The 24,757-nt window shown below is 41.9% G+C and overlaps 2 protein-coding genes across 4 annotated transcripts in view; one reads left to right on the top strand and one right to left on the bottom strand.

Annotated features, from left to right (window-relative positions):
• Positions 1-7,910, top strand: part of PUM3 (pumilio RNA binding family member 3) — a 41,441-nt gene extending 33,531 nt beyond the window's left edge. For all 3 annotated transcript variants that reach the window (XM_038401805.2, XM_038401808.2, XM_043514295.1), the window contains 2 exons: positions 2,020-2,110; positions 7,645-7,910. In XM_038401805.2, coding sequence (XP_038257733.1) covers positions 2,020-2,110; positions 7,645-7,774 — 221 coding nt within the window. In that variant the 3' untranslated portion in view covers positions 7,775-7,910. The remainder of the gene's footprint in view (positions 1-2,019; positions 2,111-7,644) is intronic.
• Positions 7,911-19,924: 12,014 nt separating this feature from the next.
• KCNV2 (potassium voltage-gated channel modifier subfamily V member 2) overlaps positions 19,925-24,757 on the bottom strand; it is a 40,353-nt gene continuing 35,520 nt past the window's right edge. The window contains exon 4 of the mRNA XM_038403684.2: positions 19,925-21,282. Within this exon, the coding sequence (XP_038259612.2) occupies positions 20,998-21,282 (285 nt within the window). The 3' untranslated portion in view covers positions 19,925-20,997. The remainder of the gene's footprint in view (positions 21,283-24,757) is intronic.

The raw sequence follows: 24,757 nt of genomic DNA, 5'->3' as shown, positions 1-24,757 counted from the left end.
TGACCTGTTTTTTTTTTTTTTTTAGAAACAGAAGATCCCAGATGTGCTTTGCTGGTATCAAGAGTGTATTCTATTCCTTTGCCATTTTACTTAATAAATGTTGGCATGTTAAAGCTATCTGGCATTTTAAAACGTAGACAAGATTGAAGATGGCATCTTTCTAATTAGAAAATGTGATGTTTTATTCCACTTTATGAATACTGTGATCACCAGCTAAGCAGACCTGTAATTACTAGAGTGTATTTGTTACTGCTGCTGGGTTACCGCTTGCATTATAAAATTTCACCTCAAATATAGCACGTCTCTGCTATTTTATGGCACAGATGTTGTCATCCGGAACGTAATCTTTAAAAAAAAAAAAAAAAAAAAAAAAATTCAGCTTTTTGTTATGGAGCAACAAAATCTAGCACCCTGTGGATTTTTTCAATCTGGCCTAAGATGTCTTCCTACCATCCTAGTAAAATAATCTTTTTATGCAAAACTTGTACGTTTGTTTTTTTACTGAGAGCTTTTACTAAGCACCATTAGGTATCTCGTATGCAACTTTGGAAAACAGATTATGTAGTGTGTATATTTTTTTTTTTTTTTTTTATTAGAGCTGGTTGAAATATTTTTGAGATGTTACTTCATGGAACAGATGGAAATGTTTTGGTTTTGACTACATTTTCCTACGGAAGGATTGAGAGAGAGGAAAAAATGTGCACAGAAGCTCTCAGGTTTCCAATCTGGAAACCAATGCAGAACTAAAACATTTCAAAAGTTGCTGTGAAACAATTGTCCAGGAGATAGCTCTAATTTTTTTTTTTTGCAATGTTTAATTGTCTTTAATTTGCGACAGTTTCCATGCAATTGTGTTGAACCCCTGTTACACTTTTCTTTCAAAGGCAGTACATAGAAATCCCTATTAGTATGGTTTCACAGGTTTTACCAGATGCCTGCTTCTAATGCTGATATAAAAGCTGAGATAGGAGTTCAGATGATTATGCAGTGGACATTACTAGGCTTTTTTTTTTTTTTTTTTTGGTCTCGCTATAGTTCTGATATCTGCTGTTCTCTGTCAGAGTTTGGGTTGGCACAGTTTTAATTCCTTATTAGTATTGAATTAGAACTTTTGTCAGTTCCATCATTCAAATGTTAAAGGGGGGAATTTTTTCTGAATATCTTTTATCTACCAGCCTAATTTAGATGATTGGTAGTTGATCAGTCCATAATGTGCAGTTCTACGCTGTAAAGTGACTTTAAAATGGAATTCGGTGTTTAGTTTCTCAATTTCAAGATCAAATTTGATGATAATTTTACAAATTAAATATTTTTCTAAAGGCCACTCGTGCAAACTCAGCCTGGGATCTGAAAGTCACACTGTGTTCTTCCCTTCTCACACATCACCAGTAGCAATGATTCTGCAAGACCAGTTGTGCCCTCAGGGACACATGTGTAAACTCTGTTGCTCCAGTGGGATTGAACAGAGGCAACTGAAGGCCCGTAATTGGAATAAATTTAAATAATTCTGTTGGCAATGCATGAGAAGAGATAAAACCTTCTTACTCTTAGCCATGCTGACAGCAGGGATAACAGGTGCAAAACTTGATGATCTTGTTTTGGTCATGAAAGTAAGTGACGATGATTGAATGCACCCAGGAAGCAGATCTTTTCAGTAGCAAGGCATCCTTTACTAAGTTCCTTTTCAGTTTAGAAACATGCTTTTTAAACATGAATAGCTTTTGGTATTCTGTTAAACAATTAAATAGTAGAAAGAAACAAATGTGTGTCTGTCTTTATACCAGTGAGTTTTCATACAATTCAGTGTTGCTATTGTCTAATTAATTCTAAGCAATGCTTAGAATTAGTCTCACGTTTGCAAAGGTATTGACTGTATTGAATAGTGAATTATTTTGACAGTAAGCAAGAGCTTCTAAATATAGAGTGGATTAAAATGTTTGATTAAATCACTGTTACAGAGGACTTTTGAGTAGGCCATGTTGAGTAATTTCGCCTTGCTCTTTTTTTCCCATCTAATAGGATGTTTTGCAAGAACATTGGTGGAATGTGTCAGCATTAAGAATATGAAGTCCTGGGCAGAAGTAAATCGAGGTGCCATGGTTCTTTGTTGGTATGTAGGACGGGGGTTTCTAATTGGGTCCCATTGTTTTAACTCTTATACAGAGAATGCCATTCAAGTTTTCAGCCAAAATAAGTCAGTTTTCACACACTTATGTACTTGCTTTTAATTGTGGTGTTTACAAGCATGCTGTAGAGCAGTGGTGGGCAACCTGCATCCCGCGGGCTGCACGTGGCCCATCAGGGTAATCCACTGGCAGGCCACGAGACAGTGTTTTACATTGACTGTCCGCAGGCGTGGCCGCAGTTCGCTGTTCCCAACCAATGGGAGCTGCGGGAAGCAGCGGCCAGCATGTCTTTGCTGACGATCAATGTAAATGCTGTCTCGTGGCCCACCAATAACCCTGACAGACCGCCTGCAGGTTGCCCACCACTGCTGTCGAGAATAACACTTGACACATGCAAGCACAGACCAGACTTATTAGTTCCCTGAGCTCAAGCTTTGGTACTGCTATGAAATAGCTCTATGCTGGAAAAGCCTTCTAGAGATTGAAAAATTTATTTATTTCTAACACTGTGCCACCAGTGACCCTACCATGTGTATGAAAATCATAGAATCATAGAATATCAGGGTTGGAAGGGACCCCAGAAGGTCATCTAGTCCAACCCCCTGCTCAAAGCAGGACCAAGTCCCAGTTAAATCCTGAAACAATATGCCAGTATACACTAAATATGTTTTGTTCTTGGATGTGCCTGTATTCAAAGGTAGCAAACAGATATTCGGGCACCTTCTGTAAAATGTCTGTTGTACAGGCTGTCTCTCAAGGCCTTTCCTATGGTATTGGAGTTATATTTGTGGTGGTCTTCCTGGGCTGGAGGCGTGGTGGTTCTTAGAGTAAGCCATGCAAAAGTGTATTATGTGCCAACCTGTTCTCTGTAATGAAGTCATGAGCCACAAAGCCCACTGTCTTCCTCACCTCCCCAGGATTAGACCATCACACCAAGCATCCTACTTTGCTTATTAATACCTTTGTTGGCATTTAGTAAATAGGTGTCAGTTTCACTTTATAGAAATAGAAACTTTCGGTGTCACATCGGAGAAATCTGGAAATGGGTGGCTTAGTAAACCCTAAACATCTAACCTGTGAGGTTTCAAAACTCTCAGTTGAGCAGAGATAACAAAATTACTTAATTAGCTTTTCATAAGTATCTGACAGAACTGAGTCAAACACACCTAGCAACTTGTAAGTAGACAAAATATCCTTTGTAAATTTATATTAAAAAAAAAAAAAATCATTTAGTTGAATCTCTCTTTGCTTTCCAACTGTAATTCCTATTGCTGTAGGGTAAGGATAGTCTGATGCTCAGACTGCTTCTGTAAATAATTAGAAAACATTTAAGTAATGAAAATGTGATTATTGTGATCCAAGTTCAGTTTTAATTCTCAAAAAGAAAAGGAGTACTTGTGGCACCTTACTCTAAGGTGCCACAAGTACTCCTTTTCTTTTTGCGAATACAGACTAACACAGCTGCTACTCAGAATTAAAACTGGTTTCAGTTTTGCAAACTTCAGTAGGATTGCTGTTGATGGGAATTGGTCGTGAAACATACTATTTGCATAAAACTAATTTAGTAAACTCTGCGTTGTGATAGAATTGTTTGACCTTACAAAGAGTTTTCACATCATTTTTCCTTAGCTTTTATAAACAGACCCCTAATGTTTGATGAGCACATTTAATTCCTTTAAATTCTCTAATCCTGCACACAGATATTCAGTAGGATTTGTGTAGATCTGATTCGTACATTGACAGTATGTTGTTACTTAACATTTGTCCTTAACTTAAGGCTTTGAGATTTGTTTAAAAGATTAAATCATCCCTGGTGCCATTGGCAGTTTTCTTTTATATTTGTATTCTTTATTGAATTATTTTCATCCTACATATTAGAGCATTCAAGAAATTGTCTATCTTCACCCTTCACGTTTTAATGATTAAGGCTAAGATTTTCTCATGGATATTTTTAGTAAAAGTCACGGACAGGTCATGGGCAATAAAGAAAAATTCATGGAAGCCCATGACCTGTCCCTGACTTTTTTTTACTAAAAATATCCCTGATAAAATGGGAAGGGGCTAGGCGGCTGGGATCTACCAGTGGGGGCTCAGAGCTCCAGGGTGCCCCTTCCCTGCGGCAGCCAGGGAGCTGTGGGGGTGCCCTTGCCCAGCTGTGGAGCTGCAGGGCTGCCCCGGCTGCCCATGGCAGCTCGGAGGTTGGGGGCTCGCTTTCTCAAGCGACAGGGGTACCTCACAGCTCCCTGCCGCTGCGGGAGGAAGTGGGACCCTGCAGCTCCCAGCCTCCAGGGCTGAAGTCACGGAGGTCTTTGGAAGTCATGGATTCCGTGACTTCTGCAACAAAATTGTAGCCTTATTGATGATTCAGATATCACTGTATGGTGGTCACATTGACTTTTTAATTTAAAAAAATATATCTGTACGTTTTACAGGTGCTGTGTCTCAAATCATATGACTGTACCATATTTTGTGTTCCATCAGAATATACATAATTCACTTTGGTTTAATAATTTGTAGACTTCCAGATTTCCTTCTCTGAATTCTCCCAGAAAATTACCAAGCCTTGTCACTAATATTAAGAGAAACTGGATAAATCACAGGATTTGTAATGGATATGGGACCTTTTAATTGCTATGTCACAAGTTCAGGTCATTAGTGACTGAAACATTGATTGGTGCCCTAACAGTTTGTAGATTCAGTTAATTTCCTAGTAGACAAGCATCCACTCCTCAAATCTCACAACAGTTATTGCTAACTGTGACACACTTGGTAGTAATCTCAGTGGAGAGATCAAGGACAATGTGAATGGAGACCTTACCTACCCCTGGAACTGGTAATTTGGGTCATGATTGAGGGAGGTTGTTTGGAAAGCGTGGATTACTGATGCTCTGTGGCTTCAGAGAGGAATTCGTTTTCCAAGATTGTCAATCCAACATCTTTCACCAATACTAAAATCTAACCCTTCCCCAAAGGAGAGAGAGACACACATACCCACTGGTTTATAAGTATGTAGTTTCCTCTTGTACTAGAGTTTCCATGCTTTAATCACACATTCATCTTTGTAGATAGGAATTCTTTCAAGGGCTTCACATTTATTTATTTATTTGTTACTTAATAACTTTCAGGTTCTTATCAGCTTTTCATGCATTATTTTTTTTGTTATTGTAAGATGCTCAGAGCAACTTGACAAGCTGCTTTTTTCCTTCATTTTGTGTGGCACTCATTTAACTTTCGTAATGTGTAATAATTAATCTTATCCATGCTTAATTGCATGCTTTTAGTCTAAAGATGCTGCCTAAATTATTCAGCAGTGTTGAGCTCAAAAAGTACTTTAATCAGATACGGGTAATGACTACAATATTTTTTTACATAAAATATTTAAAATGTTATTGAAATACCAAAAACCAAAACAAAGATGTACATACAAAAGGTGCCCCTGATATTTCTGTCAGTTTCTTCTTTTGCCAGTAAGGAGCCCAAATGGCTGTAGGATTTTACCTGTCTTTTGCTTGTTCCTGTTTTAAAAATGTCCTTTCTGCCTGCAGAAGTTGATTTTTTTGTTCATTTTTTGTTGGTTTATAGAAACATCTATTCACGTGCCTATCTAAATCTCTGCTTTACCAATCCAATTCTCTTGAAGGTCTTGTCTTTGGTATTTATAGAAGCTTAAATTGCTGTCCTATTTTGTGTCGCAAATGTGCAGTCTGTTAATCACCATAGCATGTGCTGAACACTTCTGATATTTTTGTCACCCTTGATGAACTGGATTTTATAATGGAGAATCAAAGGTCTCCTGGTTCTGATCGCAGATTGATGTAAATGAGGCGTAGTTCTATTGACGTCTAAGTGGAGTTACACGAGTATTCAGCTAATGTAAGATCAGAATCCAGTTCACTTGTGCACATAGCACAGTGCAATTTCCTATCGGCAACTTGCTCAGAATTAAAATTATATGGAACCACTATATGGATGATGCTGTTCTCTTTAAGTTCTTATACTTCAGCCATCGCCATGGTATTTGAATGCCTGATAACCTGAACATAAGGATTACATCCGGTATTGAGAGACCATGAAAAAATGTATATCAACAAATTATGTCAAGAAATAACAGTCATAACTTTTAGAATTCCTGTATATTGTATAGACAAAATACATAAGGCTTTTTATGCAAGTAAGAGGTCTTATGAGTCAGAGGACAACATATATTTTGCCCCTTTAGAATACATAATTGCAAATATTCAGCAATTATTCTCTTTAAACAATGAGATTTGAAATTCCTGTTCAGTTTGTTAATTCAAAAAGCTTGCAAACTGCTATACAAAACTCAGCTCATGTGAACAGTCGATAAATAAAACTTTTCATCAGAAATTTATAAGAAGCAGTCCAGAGTGGATTACACTGCAATATGCTCTGTTCCAAATGGTAAACCATACCAGTTTCTCCTTGCTATTCACCTTATAGAATGTTAATTTTTTACATACTTGGCATGCTTTTTTCAGTATCCTGCTTCTTGTGCTCCTTACTCGTTTGTGTTGCTTGTGGATAGGCTATATGAATATGACCTTTATCTGTGTTGGGTTTTTTTTTTAAAGAAACAAAGTTCCCCCTTAGATTGTAAGAGAACTTCTAGATATAACTAAAAGCTTAACAGAAATTCCCAGTATGACTTATAAGTCCATAGTCAAAAAATTACATCTCAGAATAAAGTAGCTGAAAATAGAACTGCTCTTTATTGGATGTGGCATGGCTTCCTGGCTCTTGTACCATCAGCCTCGGTGGGATTTTAGGTCATAGGGAGGAGACTGATCTGTATATAAACAAGCTATATTAATGCCTCTTTTCACATTCCATGCAGCGTGGTCTATTTATCCTTGTTAAGAACCTAACAAATTAACAAGAGGTTATAGTTGGCTAATCGCAAATTCATGGTAAAAACTGTGGAAGTTGGAGATGTTAAAGATCTGTTGTCATTCAGTCCATCACCTAGCCAATGGATATTTATTCCTCATAGTGTAAAGTCCTAAGCAACAGGGCATCCTACTGCTGCTTACCTAGGTGAAAATGTTGTGTGTAGACTCATCTCACTGCTGGGAAGCTTTTTTTCCTGATGATCATCCTAATTTTTTTTCTTAATTTCATCCCATTCCTATTAGTTACACATCCTTATCACTGCTGAAGTAATACTACTTTTAAGCGAGGAAACTGGCTTTCCAGGGGAACAGAACTTTACATGGTTTATTTGTATTGTATGGTCCTGAAGTATAGAAAGCCCAGAGTGTCAAGTAGACTTCTAGATCCATTATAGAGCTATGCCGTCATTTGTAGTATACTGCCTGGTGGAATTGCTTCCATATTTTTTTGTCTCTCTCTGTGTGTGTGAGAGAGAGAGAGAAAATCAGTACCTGGCCTGAAGCAGGTCTCTTTTTAAATAGTTAATTTTATTTATACTGTCTGACATTATTTTCGTTTGACTTAAAAGTTGACCTTTTGAAATATGTTTTCTCCCCCTTTCTTGTAGCCTTCTCCGAAGCACAGATCAAGAAGTGGCAAATAAAGTCAAAGGAGGACTAAAAAGCCTCATTCCGAAATTGAAATGCAATAAAAATGTAAAAGGAATAGAGGCTCTGCTAGAGATGTTAACTTCCTAATTTAAATCGGGTTCAGAAAGAACAGTTTCCTATCATTGTAACCAAATACAAGTCAGTGGAGGTTTTGCACAGTGTTTGATTGTTTTTGTAATATCCTTTGTAAAAGTGTATTTGTAAATTAAACTTTTTAAAATGATTTGGCTGTTCTGCTCATAAATCCAGTTGTCTCTAGTTTCAGAACCTGAATGACACTGAATCCATCATCAGGGGATTTTAAGCTCTTGCAGACTAACAACTGCTTATCAAGGCATCTGAACGTCTAGCTCAAAATTTAAATCTCTGCTTGTTTTTCCCATTATCTTGTATAAAACCTATTTATACTGCTAATAATTATATATACTTCTTTTAAAAGTGATCACCTAATTACAGTATAAACTGAAACACATCTTCTGGAGATATTCTTATTTATTGAACAAATCCATCTGTTCTTAATAATGATCGTCTCCATCTGACTGGCCTTGTTTTAAAAAAAACAAACCAAAACAAAATCCCTCCCTGTCCTGTTGAACAGAGATGGATGTGACATGCACAGTTTGAGAGCTCCTGATAGTAGCTTGCAAAAATTGCTTTGGCTTTTCAAATAGATCTGAAAGGGGTCAGTAGTTATTTGTAATGGGTTATGCAGATTTCTTACAGGCAAAATGCTTTTTCTTCACTCCTCCACTAAGCATAGACTTTTTTAGCTTAACATTTGAGGTGTTCAGCAATTGGAATTTTATGTTTGTCTCCTCCTTCTAGTGGAAACAAAAGTGAATGTAATGTACTTACAGTTACTGTTGGCTGATACATTTTAACTAGCCTTGAGAAAATAGAATGGTACGGTGCTGCCAACCACAACATGCATTTAATCTCTTGGCACAGCAGAATGTAGAAATATGACATAAAACACAGCATAATGACATCTGGCACAGGATTAATTCACTTCCTTATAAGATATATCCTTGGCTAGTATTTGAGCAATTGCTCTTGTGAGCAGTCCCAGTGAAGTCATTGAGAGAAAGGCATGCGGGATCCAAGCCCTAGTATTTGAGCCCATCCCTGCTCTTAGTAACTTAATGGAATTTTACTTTCCTGAGAGCAGCACTGGGCCCATAGTTAGTGCAATACTGTTGAGGTTTTAATCTCCCCAAAATCGGGAAACTCAGGGTTAAGATTTGCATTGTGACAGTATTTTTACCTCCTGTACTTGTGCAGTATTGCAGCTTTTAATTACATGAACATATAACTCAGGAAATGTAACATAGTATCTGCAAGTATTTATATTAAAAGTATGAGTTAATAGTGCAAGTTCAGAAATTATCACTTGAAGGATGAAACCTTGAAATGGCTTTAAACTTTTGGCAATCTTAAAGGGATGTATATTAAAAATTTTCTATATTTAGAACGGCAAATATTTAACCATTGTTTTCTGGTAAAATATAACTTCCTTTGGTTTAAGATAATGAATAATATAACTTTGACTGTAAATTGCATAGCTGTTACTGAATTAAAATGCATGACAAATTAGGTTTTTCTAAAAGATTTATATCTAGACCAGGGGTGGGCAAACTACAACCGATTGTGCAGACATTTTAAGCCAGCCCTCGAGCTCCCACTGGGGAGTGGGGTCTAGGGCTTGCCCTGCTCCAGTGTTCCACCCAGGAAGCAGGGTCAGGGGCCGCTCCACGTTGCTCTCGGAAACAGCTGCATGGCCCCGCAGCGGCCCCTATCTGTAGGGGAAGCCACGGGGCTCCGTTCTGCATGCTTCCCCTGCCCCAAGCGCTGCCCCCACAGTTCCAATTGGCCAGGAACTGCAGCCAATGGGATCTGCAGGGGCAGTGCCTGCGGACAGGGCAGCATGCAGAGCTGCCTGGCCACGGTTCTGCGTAGGAGCTGGGGTGGGGACATGGCCGCTGCTTGAGATAAGCGCCACCCGGAGCTTGCACCCCTGAGCCTCTCCCCGGGTCCCAACCTCCTGCCCCAGCCCTGATCTCCCTCCCACACTCTGAACCCCTCAATCCCAGCCCAGAGCACCCTCCTGCACCCCAAACTCCTCATCCCCAGTCCCACCCTCGAGCCCGCACCCTCAACAGAGCCCTCATCCCTTCCCACACCCCAGCCCCAATTTTGTGAACATTCATGGCCCACCATACAATTTCTATTTCCAGATGTGGCCCTCGAGCCAAAATGTTTGCCCACCCCTGATCTAGACAAAGATTATTTTGCTGGTAAAAGAATTACTTGTACCTTATTAAAATGGAAAACTTCTGAACTGCCCGGCAATTGATAGTCTGCTTGGTGGCTGCCGCACACAGAATTTAGGGGAGCTGATGCGGCTGCCAGTCCACCCTGGTTCCAAGGACCCACCAGCTACCTCCAACGGGCTGCCAAACAACGTTGTAAGGGAGCAGTGCGCAACTTTAAATGAGCATGTTCTCTAATTGGTCAGCAACGTAACAACGAAATGTTAATCGGGATGACGTTAAGGGAGGAGTTACTGTATAAAGAACTCTGTTGTGAATATGTAAACAAAAAACCCAAAAGTCCTAACCAATAAATAGATTAATAGAATATTAGGTTAATTAAACCTGGAAGTGCACACTTGCATGTCATAATTAGAGCAAATAGATTCCATCATTATCTCAGTTCGTATCTACTGATGTGGCCATACTGTGCTGACTATACTTCTTTCTGATCCCACTTAATCTTATAAATAGTAGTAAACACTTAAAGGTTAATCCCAATTAGACCTAGTTGGCAGTGACATCAAATGTTCATACACGTATCCATTCCAGGATCAGCTATTGACGGACTGTTGCAACTCATCAGTTTCTCTAACTGGATTTTCTCTTGTGACAGTGAAACAATTTTAATTAGCGTCAGATAATGAATTTAAACTGTAGTGAAGTGTTTCCAAAATTACTGCCCTAAATAACGAACCTGACAGAAACATGTAGCAGCATTTGTGACTGAGTGAGTAATGATAGCAATGATGGAATAATAGATTGATCATTAGCTACTTTCCTCAACTGCCTCACAATCAAAGAAAAATGTTGCATATATGAATATTTCTCTGTCCAGAGAACTTACAGGCGTTAGAGAAAATAAGATACCACTAAAGATAACCAGTGGTAGACTGAATTGCAAAGTTGTTTATGAATATTTGCTTACATTATCCTGGTTGGTCTTTACTTTCTTCAATTCCACATATTAGTACCTCTGACTGAACTTCCCCCTCTCTTTCTCTCCTCCTGCCTCAAAATTATCCTAATGCCTCTAGAACTGATTGCTGTTATTTGATTATATACTTCTCATTTCTTGTTTCTCTGTCTAGAGACACTTTCACTCAATTCTTTCTCCTGAATTCCTATTAGGTTATTCCTCCTTTTGTATCCCATGCAAATATGACCATTTGGTTTGAAGTTCGTTTTTGTTTTCAGGTGTTTGGTTTTTATTAGAACATCTACTGGCAGCTACCAAGGGAAGTTGGAGTGCAAGCTCTTTGGAGCAAGGACTGTCTCTTACCATGTGTTTGCAGCAGCTAACATAAAGGGGCCTCTGGGTACTGCAATCAAATGTTATGGTTATGTTAAAATTTCTACTGTTTTCACATAAGAAATGGGTCAAACTTCTGTTAGTGTCACACAACATCTCTGAAAACTGATTGTCTGAGATGGGAAGGAAGATTTTTCACATCTGTTATGAAAGGGACTTTTTTTGAGGGTTAAGGAACTATTCATATGGAATATGTAAATCATAAATTACTTATAAAGAAAAAGGATTTGACACTGGGGGGCAGAGGAGGGGGGAGAATTTTTCCTGATCCCTGGTGAAACTAATTTAACAGACACCATGTCGTTCATTTCCTCGTCTGCTGTGGGACCTCCTTTGTGTGGGGAGAGGGAGATTGATAGACATGGTGATTAAAAGACCTTGATAGTATTTCCTCCTTCCCTCTCTGAAATATTGTACCTGGTAAGCCACTCGTTACATATGTTAGATAATGTAACTTGCAATAATGCCAGTATTCAGCATGTACTGTTAACTATTGTTTTTCTAATAGAGAAGAAAACGGCTTGTTACTCACAAGATTATTTCAGGTATTTAGGTTTCAGAGTAGCAGCCGTGTTAGTCTGTATTCGCAAAAAGAAAAGGAGTACTTGTGGCACCTTAGAGACTAACAAATTTATTAGAGCATAAGCTTTCGTGAGCTCGAGCTCACTTCATCGGATGCATTTGGTTGGAATTTAGAACTCTTATTTGTGTTAAAACACCTAGCCAGAGGAAAAATGGTTCTCCTTCTAGGTCAGTGATACTTACCCCTCACTGGTTCAAGAGCCGAATTACTGGTCAACGTTACCCGAAAGAGTAGTGTCAATTCATTGTTTCATTTACTATAGTGCTATACATTCCAATTTAAACAGTATGATGGGGAAAATATTTAGTTTTATATTAGGGTTGGCGATAATCGCAGTTAATTCACGCGATTAACTCACCCAAATTTTAACATGGTGTTTTTCTCAGTATAGGCAAGGTCCATGCAGCTTGAGCGGTATCTTAAAATGTAGTCCCTAATATGAAATAGGCTGAGAGTGTAAACAGATAAAACCATAAATTGTACCCAAAATGTGCAGAGGGGCCTAGCGCAGTGTTTTTCAAACTTCGGGTTGTGACCCAGTACTGGGTCGCCGCATGTCAGGTACTGGGTTGCTCCCAGTCAGCACCGCCAAGCGGGATGTTAAAAGTCTTGTCGGCGGTGCTGCCCAGCTGAGGCAGGCTAGGACCTACCTGTTTCAACACCACACTGCACCCCGGAAGCGGCCAGCAGCGGGTCCGGCTTCTAGGCAGGGGGGCCACGGGGATCCGCACGCTGCCCCTGCCCCGAGCACCTGGCCAATGAGAACTGGGAGGGGAGGGGGGTTGTGTCTGCGGGCGAGAGCCGAACTTGCTGCTGGCTCCTTCCGGGGCCGCAGCACGGTCCGTGGTGCCAGGACAGATGGGCAGCCTGTCTCTGACACCTGGCTGCACCACTGACTGGGAGCTGCTGGAGATATGTCCACACCCCTGCCCCAGCCCTGAGCCCTTCCAAACCCAGAACCCTTCCTGCACCCCAAACCTGTCATCCCCAGTCAAGAGCTCCCTCCCACATCCCGAACCCCTCATTCCTGGCCCCACCCTAGCCCTGAGCCCCTCCCATGCTCCGAGCCCCTCCCACACTCCAAACCCCTCATCCCCAGCTCCGTTGGGCATCAACGATTTTCTTCAGCTGGGTCCACAGAAAAAAAAAGTTTGAAAATCACTGGCCTAGGGGATGGTTCTAGTTTAGAGGGCCATATTTTTAGGGTGATTGTCAGCATTGTTATTGACACAGTATTGGTGGGCTTTGTGAATGAGGTGAACTTGAAGGAGGGGTTTGAATGAGGAGGGGAGTTGGCACCTGGTGCTTTGGGTCGGGGATGTCATTTCAGGCCTAGAAAGCAGCATGAAAGACAGCACAGAAGCAAGGGAGTGATGTGGTAGAATGTGTTGGTGTAGCAAAGGGGACAAGAGAGCCGAGATGTAGCCGGGGCAGAACTCTGGAGGGGAGGATGAGAAGACTGAACTTGATGCAGAAGACAAGAGGTAGCCATTGAAAGTGTTCAGAGAGGTGTAATTTGTTTGAGCAAAGCACTGTATTTTGCATCCTGGGCGCTTGGGAGACTAGATAAGAGATTTACATTAAATCAACGCTGTCATAAAGGATTTTGTATTGCTTCCAGTGCATGGAGAGTTACTAATTCACATAGCCCCCCCTTGCAGCAAAATAAGAATTTACCCAGAAAGCCAGCTCATTTTGGCCTTCTGTTTCACCATTCCATTACAGCTCCTGAGCTTGCCATTTGGCTCCAGCCATATCTTGTTTTAAAACAGAGAAACACATGTTTGTGATTTCAAGAATGTGCATTGTTCGCTGCCTGTTAATCCCATCAGCAAAAAGATGAAAATTAGTGAAGCTGGTCTAAAGCTTAGTACGTTCAACCTACCATTAAAATAACTTTAGCTTGTGCCATCAGCTTCACTGGCCAGCTGTGGTGATGGTTTTTGTTTTTCTTTCTCTTGTTAATTGGGTTTTGGCACTTTATTTTATCTACACTTCCTTTTAAACTTGGAACATGTGGGCCCTGGCCTTAAAGGAGAAAAAATGGCAGTGAAATTGTAAAAACATTCATTGTCCTTTTTGAAACATGCAGGCTGAATATTAAACAAATCCCTGAAATTCCCTGGACCAGTGCCTGGAATCAGCTCTGTTTTGTGCAGTGACTTTTTGGGAAGTTTTTAGGCTTTGACATTGTCTTATGCAAGTAAAAAGAATGGGGAAATTCATCTCTGTCCACAGGCTCAGGCCCCCAGCTGCAGGGCCTGGTGGGCTCCATCCTCTGACCCATCCACCCCATCACCCTGGCCCCCGCTGCCTACCTCCTCATTCAAGACTTAGGGCTTGTCTACACTACTGCGCAGGATCGATCTAAGATACACAACTTCAGCTATGTGAATAACATAGCTGAAGTCAATGTACTTAGATTTACTTAATGCGGTGTCTTCACTGCGGTAAGTTGACAGCAGACGCTTTCCCGTCGACTCCGCTTACGCTCCTCGTTCTGGTGTAGTACCGGAGGCAACAGGAGAGTGCTCAGCGGCCAATTTATCATGTCTATACTAGATGTGATAAATCAACCCCTGCTGGATCGATCACTGCCCGCTGATCCAGTGCGTAGTGTAGACAAGCCCTTAATTTTTCCCTCAGCTTGCCAGGGTTTAGTAAGTCTGCTGTGAAAGGTGATATCTGTATGTTTGTTAATATCATGTTTCACTGCCTCCCAGCTAGCTAACAAGTCTGCTGCTGTGAAAAGTGATATTAACAAACATAAAAATATCATTTTTTACAGAAGCAGACTTACTAGCTAGCAAGGCTAAAACAAAAATGCAACCAGAAAAGCAAAAGAAACAATAAGACAAGAACATGCAAAGCACCGTATCTACGTTTCTATTCTGTTTAGGTCTAGTAAAGAACAGAGACAACAGTACATTTTTTTTTTATTATTGAGTTTGCAAAAAAAAAAAAAAAAACCTACATAGATAAATTATGATTTGGACATGTATATGTTCATATTTATATGTTTTTTTCCTAAAGTTAATTAAATATTTTAGGAAAAATTGTCATAGTGGCCACCCGCAAGAGTTGGTAGCCACACTCTGAGGCCACCAAAAATTTTGTTGTGAGAACTCCTGTCTTAAAGCATCTCCCAACCCAGATCATAGAGTTTTCTGTATGGACAGTAGTGGGGTAGAACCCAGGTAAAATCTGGTGTTAACTGTGCAGTGCTCTTAGTTCTGGTTTTAACCTGCTTCCAGCACATGCTGTTGCCTTAAAGCAGTGGTGGGCACCTGTGGCCTGTCAGGGTAATCCAACAGTTTGTTTACATTGACTGTCCGCAGCTCCCAGTGGCCACGGGTCAATTAGCAAAAGACATATTCCAGCCAGTTTCACCTACCAAAACCAATGAAGGCAATCGGGTTACACAAGGAGGAGAAAACTTACTATGCAGAATCTTTATTACTGGTAACAATGGGTGGGAAGGACCGAACAGAACTTGACTTTCAGATCACAGCCTGGGTTTGCATAGGCAGCAGTTAAGGGAGGGAAAAATTCTTCTGCTTATAAACTGAGCAAACTAGATATGGAATTTACTGAGACAGTAAATTTGGAACCTCACGCTGCCATTCTTCCAAAATCACTTTATGGAGTGGAATTGAACATCAACTGTCAGTAGCTTTATAATGAGGTGTTTGGTAATGCCCTGTCTAAAGTCACCTGGATTATTTTTAGGTTACTCAGACTATTTTTATTAAATTACTTTAAATTATGTGCTCCAAAATGCATTAAAAAACCAACAACCTTGTGCCTTCGACCTTTCATTTACCAATCCAAGCTAAAGTCCTAAATGACTGTTGTATATTGTCCAATTTCTCTACTGTTTGAATAAGGAAGTTAATAAAAGTTATGTAAATAACATAAGCATGGCAGAAATATATTTTAGGTTACATAAAAATAGGACAAACTCAGTAACCAAAACAGCTAAAGATATTTTTAAAGCTATCTGAAATGAGCAAAAGAGGTTTCCATTATCTTGGGTTTTTATAAAGTCCCTTCATTTTTTAAAAATTTGAACTTTTTTAGATAACTCTCTTTATGATTCTTAAACCTAAAACTGCCTAGTTTAAGATAAAAAATTACTACTTGCTGTGGAGGCACGGGACTACTACCAGATCCCCATTAAATTATTCTTCAGTTGTCCCTTCAACAGCTATATTTCTACATCAGAAAAATAAACTTAGATGCTTAATTGCACTACAGAGTGATGATCTTTTCAGACAAGCATCTGTGCAAAAGCTCTTTCCAATGCAGCTTGCTTTTAATCCTTAATGTTGGGGGCTGAACCGTTGGAGGTCTGTCTTTCCTTTTAATCCTGTAGGGCTAAAATAAGGTGGGGGAAACAATAATTAATTGTTCTAATGGATGAGACCAGTCCCTCTTGAACACTCGCTGCTCCCTTAAATACTGGAGTCAAGATCTTCGCTAAGCCTGCATTGAAACACATGGAAATAATGTATTTTTAGTCTCCCTCAAGGGCTCATTAGTATCTGTAATCGCTTACAATGCAACAAACTCAAACATGGCATATTAACAGGACAGAATTTTAATTTTTTAGTGCCATGAAAAAAGCCACCATCTTAACTATCCCAAATTCTCTGTTACACAAAACAAGGACTTCTAGCTAAGGTCTTGCGCTCTGCCTCTCCTCCTATTTCCACTTATGTCTACTACATGCATGGAACATTCCTTCCATTATCCAACTACTGTTGTCCTCATGGTGTCCAAACACCCAAGGCTGCACTGGATGGTTTTAAGATCCTTGACATATAGTACGTGACGTTCATTTTAGTAAGCTTAGTGCACTAAGTACACACATGGAAGCCTTTGTGAGTGGAAGAGGAAGTAAGAATAATGAAGACTTTTGAAATGAATGCACCTAGGGCTAGAGTTACACAAGGATTTAAGTGCCTGCCTAAGTAGCTTGGGAGTGGAGCCCTGCATGGATACGCAAATGTATATCCACATCCGATCCGCAAAAATTATCTGCAGATATCTGCACATGTGGATTTCCACAGCTCTGCAGGGCTCTGTACCAGGGGGCCGCACTGAGGCTCCGACGCATCCCCCCCTTCCCTGCAGCTTGGTCGGGTAGCTGTGGGGAGCCATAGTGGCCCCTCTACCTGCCTTGGGCAGAGGCCCTAGCAGCCTCCGACCCATGTCCCTGCTCCTCCACCCCAGGCACGTGAAGGATCCATGCCCGCGGTTCGCCACAGCTGCCTGCCTGACGCTAACCGCCAGAGCCCTGGGCGGCTGCAAAATGTGAACCCGCATCTGCGGGAACAGTTCACGGAGATAAAGTGGCTGGCCGTGGGGCTGCAGGGCTCGAGCTGTGGGGCCTGAGCCAGTGCGTGAGTTCAGCGCTCACCTATTGAATTGGCCCCATGGCTGAGCTTACACAAAATGGCGAGGGGGGGGGGACATGGGGAGGAGGAGACCCTCCCTCATAGCTTTGAGCCTAGTGCCTAGTCTCCCTGTGCCTCCAACCCCCTACCAGCTCTGCGATGGGCCTTCCCTGTGCCTCCAGGTCCCCACTGCTCAGCTCCCAGGGACCCCCTCCATGTGCCCTCAGGGCCCAGGCCCCCCACAGTCCCCAGGGGATCCCTCCCTGTGCCCCCCAGTCCTGGGTTCCCCCCATCTCTAAGGGCACCTCACCCTGTGCCTCTCCATCCCAGCCCCCTCCCCCCACCGCGTCCAGTAGTCCTCTGCATGTGTCCCCAGGTCCCAGCTCCCGGGGGTCCCTCCCTGTGCCTCCAGGTCTGAGCTGCACCCAGCGCATTTGGGGGGGGAAGATCCCTCCGTGTGCCCCCAGCCCTGGTCGATGTCTATCCAGGTCCTAGGGAGCTTCTCCCTGTGCCTCCAGGTCCCTGCTCCTCCCCAGCTCCCAGTCCCTCAAGGGCCCGGGGGGGCCCTCCCTGTCACCTTAGCTCTCCATGGTCATCTAGCTCCTAGGGGGTTCTTTCCCTGTGCCCCCAGGTCCCAGTCCCTCAAGTTCCTGGGGCGCGGGGGGCTCCCTGTCTCCTTAGAACCCCTGCAATTCCACTTAGCTCCTGGGGGGGTCCCTCCCTGTGCCTTCAAGTCCCAGCCCCCCAGCTCTCAAGAGGCCACCTTCCCTCTGCCCCCGAGGCAGGGCTGCCTTGGGGGGGAGGGCAGGGGGCCAACTGGGGCAATTTGCCCCAGGCCCTGTAGACAGGGCAGGGGCAATTTCAGCAGCAATTTGGTGATGTCTTTCAGTCCCGCTCTTCCTCGTCGGTGGCACTTTGGCAGCAGCGTCAGTCTTTTGTGGCAATTCGAAGGCATGGTCCTCCTGTCCTCTTTTTTCTTCATTGGCACGAGTTGGGTTTTTCTTCTTCGCCCCTTGGGGCGGCAAAACTAACTTTTTTTTATGGAACCGGCCCCCGAAATTGCTTTGGCCCAGGACCCCTGAATCCGCTGGGTGGCACTGCCTCTAGGTCCCATTGTTCCCAGTTCTCAGGGTGTCCCCAAGGTCTTTGCTGTTCCCACAGGCTGGTCTCTGACCCCCCCCCACTCCCCAGCTCCCCATTCTCCCTAGCTCTCAGGGGCTCCGCCTTTTTCTTGCTTATCCCAAAGGGACGTGGTAGTGCCAGGGGTTGGAGATATTTTTAGGCACAAATCTTCCTTCAGCAGCATCCACCTGAGCTACCTCCAGTGCACTGGAACGTTTGCATTTGAACCGCCTCCATCCTCCAATAACCTACCGTCCTTGGGGCTGGGAAGGAGCACTTGAAGGGGGATGCTCAGTATTGGGGTGTAGGGAGAGATCTACCCTTTTGGAGCCTCTCCGCATGTCGCTCTCCCCCTCACATCTCCACACCAGTGAGCCTCTGTACTCCTCTGGTTCCCCACCCCCCACCCCACTTTTCTGGGGCTCTCAGTTCACCATGCTCCTCTGTCACTATTGCCCTCTGGTTGCTGGGCTACCCCTTGGACTGTTGTATAGAGCCCAGGCAAGCAGTAGGGGCTGGGGCAATGGGGAGGTGGGTGGTAGTGGGTGCTAGGGGGCGCCAAAATACAAGTTCACCTAGGGTGCTATTTTCCCTACCGCCAGCCCTGGTACTCTGAATACGGTTTTTGAAGTGAGAGTTGACAGGCGGGATTAATTCTCTCTGCTTAACACCACGTTTAATGTTCATGGCTATGGCAGAGTTAATACCGTTCCCTTTTCTGTCTCAGCTGTCTGAGAGACTGCCTCACATCGAGGTCTCCAGTGGGACTTCAAGACCTGAACTTGGCAATTTACAGTCAGCAGTACAATGCAAACAACAAGCAAGAGCCAAGCCATTTAAAATGCACATCCCATCATCTTATTTTGCTATGAAATGACATCAATCCTCATTACTTCCTCTAAAGAGCTGACCTCTTTCCCCATTTTAAGCCATATATGAAGGCACACAAATAACATTTCTAATGTTCAGATCATTGCCCTCGTTCCTAACCCCATGCTATGATTCGTCTTATGTGAAAAGAATTTTCCTAGTGAACTAAACTAATGAACCCGTATGTCCGCTTGATTTTGGCTGTAGCTAATTTAGAGTCAGATTCTGCTATTCTTACTGATAGGGCGTTAGACCTTGTTATGCAAATAAGCCCATTGATTTCAAATGATGTTCTCATGGAATACAATACTACTGAAGGTGACTGGGTGTGTGTGTGTGTATGAGAGAGAGAGAATTAGCTCCTCAGTATGTACATGATTCTATCAAGTGGATCAATGTATACTCATATCCTCATTTATTATGATTTTTATCAATATTGAAACAAATTCAAATGCTTCTTTTCTTATAAATATAGTTTCAAAACTACTGGAAGATCTATTGCTAAGATCCTGGGGAAGAAAATACGCTATTAGCTAACCATGTCCTTTCCCTTTTGATGGGCAGGGAGGGTGTCCTTAGCCTTTGTTTGCCAGAAGCTGGAAATGGGTGACAGGGGATGGCTCACTTGCTGATTACCTGTTCTGTTCATTCCCGCTGAAGCACCTGGCATTGGCTACTGTCAGAAGCCAGGATACTGGGCCAGATGGACCTTTGGTCTGACCCAGTATGGCCGCTCTTATGTTTTCAGAACTGTATTTTAACTTAGATCTGAACCACACCTAACCCATATAGTTCTTAACACACTAATAGACGATATTAACATTAAACACGGTTGCTCATTTAAAGTACATTTAGTTTACATCTGTATTCTTAAACAGATTTTTTTGCATTAAAATGGGCTTGGAAATCTATTACAAACATTTACCCAAACTTACTAACCAGTTCTTTGCCATTAGGGCGGATATTAATGGAAAAAACAAAAAAGAATAAAATCAACATTTTTCTCACTCCTAAAGTTACTCGCTCTGGGCCAAGAAGCAAGTACAATTCTGCAAGGCTGCATTAAAAATAATATTGTCAAATCGAACCATGAACTATGTGGTATAGGACAAATAAGGTCCAAAAACCTAAGAAAGACGTTTATATGTGAAAGCAACCGATGTAGCTATAGCGGGTACGTACTGTCTGTGTCCGCACCATGTTTAAAAACCTAATACATAACCTATTTCTGCACTGCAAAGCAATATATTTTTCCCCCTTCTACATCTGTTTAATTTTTGAGGTAAGAGTCATCCTGCCTATTGCTGAATAACAGCCACTGCATGGGAACAGACTCAGTTTCTTTTGGTTTGGCCATGGTGGGTCATTATTGTAGGATGTATATCGGGCGTGGCATTACAGCCCTGAGTCAGCTGTACAACTCAGAGTCTCTGGATGGATAATTCATCGAGCGCCATCGATACTGGCATCGCACATATAAACCAGGCGCATTGCTGCTGTAATAATGAGCACCAGCAAAAAGACGCTGAGAAGAAACTGTAGTAAAATAGATCTGTAATTTTTTAAAAAGACTAAAGTTTGAGATTTGCCTTCAGTATTTTCTTATTCCTTTTAGAGCTGTTGCTTTATCTTTATTTGACTTGGGCGATCCGTTGTAATAGTGTTTCCTCTGCTTTCCCCTTCTGCTCCTCTGTCCTTTTATCTTTCCTGAAGTATTAGTTGTATCTAGGCCTTGGTAAATAATGGGTTGCGCCTTCTCCACAACACTCAGACATTTTCTTCCTGGCTCGTCGTGTAAAGTCAATCTTGCCTCTTTCCTTCCTTACAGCTGTATACTCATAGGCCTTCAGTTTGCAGTAATAGTCTGAGAATTTATTGTAGAGGATGGAGATGGGCATCCCATTCAGAATTATTCCAAAAGCAATGCAGAGGAAAGCAAACAGGCACCCGAGGTGAGTTTCTGGACACATGTCACCATAGCCCACTGTAGAGATGCTGACCTATAGGCAAATCAATAGTAATCTGTTAGCTAAACAGAGGAGCGCACACACACCTTTCTTTAATCTAGCCAGCTGGGGAAAACAGATTTTTCAGTACAGTTAAGATATTTTGAACACTGGTATACTAAAAGCCTGAATTATTACACACTGACTCTACATTGTTCCCCCCGCCCCCCCCCCAGGCTACCATCCCAAAGTGTAAAAACTAGCCTTAAATAATTAACCCCACTGTTATAATTAGGAAGACCTCTGGATTCCGCTGTGTGCTGCAGACAGCATCCCTGAGCCAACACACACAGATCTACGTAGATGGTAGTGTGCGTTAGGCCCAGGGGCATGGACACAGATTTATGACCAGATCCATCCAGTGACCCTACCACTCTGTGCAACTAGCTGCAGTAGAGGCTGAGTTGAAGCTGCATGACAGCCTTGTGCCATTACCCTGTTTTTAAGGAATGGACTGGTCTTCATCCCCCACCCCAGCCCACATTCACTTCAGCCCAATAACTTGGGCTTTGAGGGTGAAGTATGTGTGAAGTGAATTTTACCTTTATCTGTCTGGTGCATAAAATGATGAATGTGGTGAAGGGCGGGGCACAGACTTGGTGTGTCCTCTAGCAGTGAAATACATTTTAAAACACTTGCCTCTTGGAAGAACGGTTCATCAGCTCATTTTAATATGGATTTTTTTTAAATAAGGAGACAAAGGAAGTGTGTAAATAACAAAGAGCTTTTTCAGCTGCTTAAAAGTTTGTTTTGTTTGAATGTATGTCAGTAAGTGAGTGATTATTCTTCCTGCTCAAATTCTGCCATGTTACAGACACAGAGGGGATGGTGACTGAGTGCATAGGATTGCCCTGAGTCTTTTAACTGAAGTTTGAGTATTGGGAAACCTTTTGACACCAGATCTCAGTGACAACCGTAACTGTTTCAGTGAAATCATTTTTAAAGTTCAGGAAATAATTCTTTAGGCATCACCATATTACATGAAAGTGTGAATCTTGCCATCTCTTTATCCATAGCTCTTCTGAGACTTTAATGAATGCCCTTCTTCATCCAAAATGCATCCGATGAAATGAGCTGTAGCTCACAAAAGCTTATGCTCAAATAAATTTGTTAGTCTCTAAGGTGCCACAAGTACTCCTTTTCTTTTTGCTTCTTCATCCACTAGCATCTTTTTTCCTTTTCTGCCATACACTGATGGGGAAGGTATTATACTGGCTTTTACATTGACATGAAATACTTCAACAGTTAGAACTGCCCCAATAACATTTGGTCTAGCATAGATCCCAAGAGGGAATTACCAGTCTATGTCTACTATATACATTTTGATAGGTTTCAGAGTAGCAGCCGTGTTAGTCTGTATTCGCAAAAAGAAAAGGAGTACTTGTGGCACCTTAGAGACTAACAAATGCTGAAGTGACAAATGCCAATGAAGTGAGCTGTAGCTCACGAAAGCTTATGCTCTAATAAATTTGTTAGTCTCTAAGGTGCCACAAGTACTCCTTATCTTTATACATTTTGATGTTTGTAAACGTCGTTTTCATTTAGTTCATAATCCTGTGTCTGTGTATAATAATAATAAGAAACATGCTAGCAGAAATGGCTAAAACACAGGAAGGTGTAGTCCCAGCCCAGTGCTCTTGTGATTATAGCATTGAATTAATTTTTGAACATTATGGCAGGCAGTGTGCCAGCCTCTCACCTTTTAGACAAAAAGAAAAGGAGTACTTGTGGCACCTTAGAGACTAACAAATTTATTTGAGCATAAGCTTTCATCAGAATGCATCCAATGAAGTGAGCTGTAGCTCACGGAATCATTTTTAAAGTTCAGGAAATAATTCCTTAGGCATCACCATATTACATGAAAGTGTGAATCTTGCCATCTCTTTATCCATAGCTCTTCTGAGACTTTAATGAATGCCCTTCTTCATCCAAAATGCATCCGCTGAAGTGAGCTGTAGCTCACGGAAGCTTATGCTCAAATAAATTTGTTAGTCTCTAAGGTGCCACAAGTACTCCTTTTCTTTTTGCGAATACAGACTAACACGGCTGCTACTCTGAAACCTTTTAGACAGAATGTTATTTCAGATGAATGAAACAGTAGATTACATGGGGCTGCACCTGTAGCATAAAAGGCATTAGGCATTTGGTTAAATGCACTTAAGTCACCGGCATTGAATGATCATAAAGGCTCAATATCTTCAAATACTTAGTTGAAAGCAAGATACATATCTACCATAGCCCCTACAAGATTATTATCCTGTGCTAAGGGTTTAGTCCTCTTACATTCACCCTTGTGTTACACATGAGAATTTTGAGGATATAATCATTTGTGTGTGTGAGTGACAAAGCTATCCACTATTTAACTTATCTGAATCTCTTAATTTTTTCCTATAATGCATGGGGGTAAAAGAGAGCCATGCCGCGTAATTACTATTTGCACATTAAAGACAGTCCTGCAAACCCTTGCTCTCATGTGCAAACCTTTTTTTACAGAATCCCATTAAGTTTAACAGGAATACTTGGATGAATAAAGACTATTCGCATCAATAAGCGTTTGCAGGATTGGGCTGTATGTATTTTTACTGCTTCCAGGCTCTATGAATGATTGGATGTATCCAGAAAAGTGGCACCCATTGGTCTTGGTCTACTGTCCTAATATTCCACTGGAGTGTTCAGCATGAAATTTATAACCTCTGGGTGTACTATGTCTGTTGATTAAATGGGAAGCTGCAAAGGCAAAATGTTGCATTCCAGTAACTTTTCCAATATGTGTTGGGCACCCCAGTAGTCAGGCTCAGGGGCACTCAGCACATGAAGTTAAAAAATAATGGGGCTAGATTTTTCTGCTGGTAGCTGGAGTGATGCAAAAGGACTGGAAAGGAGCTCGGTCTCCCAAGCTAGAGCTTCCACAGCTGGCAGAGAGCCAGAAAAGAAGTGCATGGCTGTAGCCCACAGTCTGGGGTGTCTGTCAGGAATGTGGCCAGCAGACTTGCGATTTGGCTATTCTCAGCTGACCCGTGGCTCCTTAGATGCCAGAGTCAGCTGCTGTAAAAAGGAGCAGCCCTAAGGATGCATCTGAAGAAGTTTACCCACAAAAGCTTATGCCCAAATAAATCAGTCTTTAAGGTGCCACTGGACTCCTTGTTGTTTTTGGGGCTAAGACTGGCCCTAGAATCAGGGAACTGCAAGCAGAGACTTTGCACCCCTTCTCCCCACAAATGCCCCTCCCAGACGATACTGGGCTGCAACTGAGATTTGAGCCCTTTGTTCTTTCAGCACTAGCCATATTACCATGCATGTCTAGTCACTCTAGTCTGACAATCTAGCATGCACCATGCTGCCCTGCCACAGCTATCACAGAATAACAATAGACCTATGGCCTTCCCGCTCTTTCATTCTGCAGACCACTTCACAAAGGAACAATCTCTTCCTCCCCAACCCCCAAACTATGAGTCCCTGCATGTTTAAT

The sequence above is a fragment of the Dermochelys coriacea genome, chromosome 5, assembly GCF_009764565.3.
Source record: "Dermochelys coriacea isolate rDerCor1 chromosome 5, rDerCor1.pri.v4, whole genome shotgun sequence".
Lineage (NCBI taxonomy): Eukaryota > Metazoa > Chordata > Testudines > Dermochelyidae > Dermochelys > Dermochelys coriacea.
The sequence above is the reverse complement of the archived record's forward strand: the minus strand, read 5'-3'. Positions and strand labels throughout refer to the sequence as shown.